This window comes from Dipodomys ordii, unplaced genomic scaffold, assembly GCF_000151885.1.
Source record: "Dipodomys ordii isolate 6190 unplaced genomic scaffold, Dord_2.0 Scaffold71, whole genome shotgun sequence".
Lineage (NCBI taxonomy): Eukaryota > Metazoa > Chordata > Mammalia > Rodentia > Heteromyidae > Dipodomys > Dipodomys ordii.
The window spans coordinates 2,692,247-2,696,351 of NW_012267287.1; the positions used below are offsets into that span (position 1 = coordinate 2,692,247).

The 4,105-nt window shown below is 59.9% G+C and overlaps 1 protein-coding gene across 1 annotated transcript in view; it reads right to left on the reverse strand.

Moving 5' to 3' along the window:
• LOC105991280 overlaps positions 1-2,755 on the reverse strand; it is a 27,765-nt gene extending 25,010 nt beyond the window's left edge. Inside the window, exons 1-3 of the mRNA XM_013023891.1 lie at positions 2,578-2,755; positions 1,607-1,719; positions 1,493-1,552 (exon numbers count right to left, since the gene is read on the reverse strand). Of these exons, the coding sequence (XP_012879345.1) occupies positions 1,493-1,552; positions 1,607-1,719; positions 2,578-2,755 (351 nt within the window). The remainder of the gene's footprint in view (positions 1-1,492; positions 1,553-1,606; positions 1,720-2,577) is intronic.
• Between the last annotated feature and the right edge of the window lie 1,350 nt (positions 2,756-4,105).

The window sequence follows — 4,105 nt, forward strand, 5'->3', positions numbered from 1 at the left end:
TGGAACCTTAGCCCTTGACACTCTTCCTCCCTCTCCTTTCTCCTTCCTTCCCTTCTCCGATTTCTACTGCACAGGCCTAAGAGTAACAGCAGCTCAGCCTGGTCCACGCTTTGTTCTGTGTGAGGCATTCCCAGAATCAGGCCAACATTTTCTACTCTTTTCCATGACTCGATGGGACCATCACTCACGCGCGCGTCCTCCGCGATCCCCTCCCGCACCTGTGGCCTGGGCAGCCCATCTGCAGGACTGGGGTTAGCCAAAGGTGACCCGCAAGTGCACAGACCCGCCTTGGAGCGAGGCTCCAAACTGTGAGTCTCGAGCTGTTTTTTTCCCTGTGGGTTTCACGTGGCGTGGTTGTAAATGACTGAGCGGTTGGAGGGAATCCACAATGAAATCGTATTTCATCTCTTTCTCCGTTAACTGAGAGGCAAATCAATTCCTGGGCTGCATTTGGAGCGGAGGACGGAGCGGAGGGTGCCCGGGCTCTCCCATAGCGAGCGGGCAGGCATTCAGCTCGAGACGCTGCCCGGGCCTCCGCGGCCGCGCTGCTGCACTGCTGCCCGCTGCCCGCGGGGCTTCCGCACAGCTAGGTTTCCAGGGCAAACACCTCCTTTCTAGTCCAGGCCCCGGGGGGGGGCCTCCACAGAAGCAATGTGTGGGAGCTCTGCAGCCTGAAGGGGGCTCACACAGGCCTGGCTTCTTTCCTCTGCAGAATGGGGGGTCCACACAAATGCCCCTGTCCAGCGGGTCTCCCTCTGTGCCACAGGGACCCCCAGAGCACCATGGACACGGAAAGCCCCAGGGTGCTCTAGAAACCAAGACACAAGGTGATCGCAGGATGACAGACACAGGTGGAGGGAGAGAGGGGCCAGGACCCAGACTGGGGTAGCTTCTCCAAGGAGGAATACCACACAAAGCCCAGGGGCCAGGCCTCCGCCATCCAGGAGAAGAGGCCCCGCATATTGTACTAGCACTACGGGGCACTACCTCTTGTCTGGGTACTTTATGCTCAGTCCTTGGACTGACTGATTAGGAGGGGGCACAATTGCAGATGCCTCATTGTGTGACAGTTTGCTAGGCCTCAGGAGAAACTAAAACGGGCATGATGATGATGGTGGTAGTGAAGATGGTGGTGGTGATTTGATGATGGTGGTGATGTTGATGATGGTGGTGATGTGGATGATGGTAGTGATGTTGATGGTGGTGGTGATGGTAATGGTGATAGTGATGTTGATGGTGGTGGTGGTGAAGATGGTGAAGATGGTGATAGTGATGTTGATGATGGTGGTGATGGTAATGGTGATAGTGATGTTGATGGTGGTGATGATGGTGATAATGATGTTGATGGTGAAGATGGTGGTAGTGATGTTGATGGTGGTGGTGATGATGATGGTGGTGATGTTGATGGTGGTGGTGATGGTAATGGTGATAGTGATGTTGATGGTGGAGGTGATGTTGATGGTGGTGGTGATGTTGATGGTGGTGGTGATGTTGGTGGTGGTGATGGTAATGGTGATAGTGATGTTGATGGTGGTGGTGATGTTGATGGTAATGGTGATAGTGATGTTGATGATGGTGGTGGTGGTGAAGATGGTGATAGTGATGTTGATGGTGGTGGTGATGGTAATGGTGGTAGAGATGGCGGCAGTGTTGATGGTAATGGTGATGAGGGTAGTGATACTATCGCGACTGTAGGATCGCTGGAATGACATTTCCAGCCTGTGGGATAGGGCACAGAACAATCTAAGGACGCAGCTGCCCCGTTGTGACTGTGTTAGCTGTTGTGGTCCCTAGCAGTCCTCTTGGGTACAGCTTCATGGCCATCCTCTGCTCCCTCCACGGAACCCGGCTCCTCCGTACCACCCCGAGCCCTCCTCCCCCACCGTACCACCCCAGGCCCTCCTCCCCCCCAGCCAGCCCAGCACTGGGGGCCACGCCCTCCCTTCCCCAGGCCCAGCTCATACTCTTCCTCTCACACTTCCCTCTCCTAGCCCTCTCATCGCGATGACACCACCACACTGGGTGGGCCTGGCTCCTGGCTCCAGAGGGCGGAAAAACCAAGAGCATGGTGTTGGCACCTGTGGGGGCCTTGGCACAGGACGTCCCAGGCAGGACACAGTGGGCTGCCGGCTCAGCACGGGGCCACCCTCTGAACTCCCCTCCCCTCCCTCGGCCCCTGCAGCACCATCCCCACTGGAATCTAGGGGCACACTCCTACCATAGCACCCTCTTCAAGCCAGCCCAGGAGACCGTGGCCCTGCTTGAGGACACGGGGGGGGGGAGGGGAGGGGGAGGGGGACGCAGCAGGGCCTCTAGCAGGAGCAGCGGGGCAGGCTTGTGCGGCGAGAAGGCCTGTGTCTGGGAAAGATTCCCAGGAGGAGATGGGAGTCCCCTGGGAAACATGATAATCACTGGAAGGCCCCCACACAGCTGGTGCCCCTGATGGGGCGGGGCTAAGCTGGGCAGGGAGGGCTAGGCTCCACCGAGGCCCAGATCTTTCTCTGGACAGTGAAGAGTCCAGGCCTCACGGTTAGGCCATCCATAGCCCCGTGTCTCAAGCCCCGGAAAGCCTCTGACAAAACGCCTCCTTCCCATCAGGCAGCTCGGAAAGCAGCGCGCAGCGTTTTTCCATGATGGCTCCATCTGTTTTCCCGTGAATCCCGGTCATGGGGGGCATGGTGAAGGCACAGGTGTGAATAGCCACGGCCCTGATGCACTGCTTTCTGGTCTGCTTCAATAATGACTGCATCGCCATAACCACTATTTGGTGAGCTCGGACACAGTGGCAAGAACTTTCAAATGTTCTTGATGTTACCAGTGATTTCTCAGGGTACATGCATTATGACCTGATGGGGAAACTAAGGCCCAGAGAAGGAGGGCAAGAGGCTGAGTTGCACCTGGTTTGAAGCCCTGGAGGCTCAGATCCAAGGTCTGTTTCAATCCACTCAAATCAGCTGATTGGCCTCAAGTCAAATGCCCTGAGGTCCACCCAGACTGGGGCAGCCCAGGGCGGGACAAGGTGTGGGTCAGCGGCTCCCTGGATGCCACCAACTTGCTGGCTGACTTTGGGACCTCTGTGGGCCCCAATTTCTGTCCTCACAAGGAGACTTTTCAGGGATCTTTCCAGATTGAGAACTGCAGTGAGCCTCCCCCCCCACACACACACACATTTGGGCAGCCCACAGCACAGCCACCCCTACTCACAAGGATTCTGCTGAGAGGGGACGGCGGCCTCCACAAGGTGCTCCGAAGTCTGGGAGGAGGAAACCATAGGGCCCAAGGGGCCTTAGGAGTTTTTAGGGGCGCAGGGGAATTGCTGCTCCAGCCTTGGGTGGGCGGGGCCTTGGGTGGGCGGGGCCTTGGGTGGGCGGGGCCTTGGGTGGGCGGGGCCTTGGCGGGCGGGGCCTTGGCGGGCGGGGCCAGGTGGATGACGGCTCTCTAAGGGGGCCCTCAGCCTGCTTCCTGCAGGTACAATACTCTCCCTTTCTTGTTGTGGGCTGCCTGCTATGTCCTTGGGTTAGGCACTGGGAATGGAGACCACGGTGTACTAACAGCGGACATGATGCAGTCTCAGCTCACCGGCAGCACTCCAGCCTGAGGTCACCCCACGCAGACCTGTCCTGACAGCCAGGGACTGAGGATGAAGGTGGAGGCAGAAGCAGGCTGGCCCCCGGCCGCCCCCTGGGCTCCCGCGCGGTGCTCCCGGCCCTTGGCTCAGGCCTTCCACCGCCAGAGCCCTGCCGCCCACAGGGTGGAGGAGCGATGGAGAGGGCACACCTGGCCCTCCATCCCAGGACCAGCGCGCCTGCGCCGGCCTCGTGCGCGGCGGGGCTCCGGCCTACGGGAGGGAGATGGGGACGGCCCAGGGAGTCTGAACTCCCGGTGTCCCGCCTTCGTTTCCAGGCAGCATCTCCAGGCCTTGAGGGTGGGTCGGTCGGGGCTCTGCACGCAGGGCGGGGTGACGGGCGCTCCCCGCCCGGCCCGCGGCGCCGTCTCCCCACCTGTGGTCGTGGGAGCCTCGGCGTAGAATCGCCCTCCCGCCACCGGATCCACGGCCCGCCCCGCAGCCTGACGTCCATGGCGGGAGGGGCTGGTCACCGCGGCC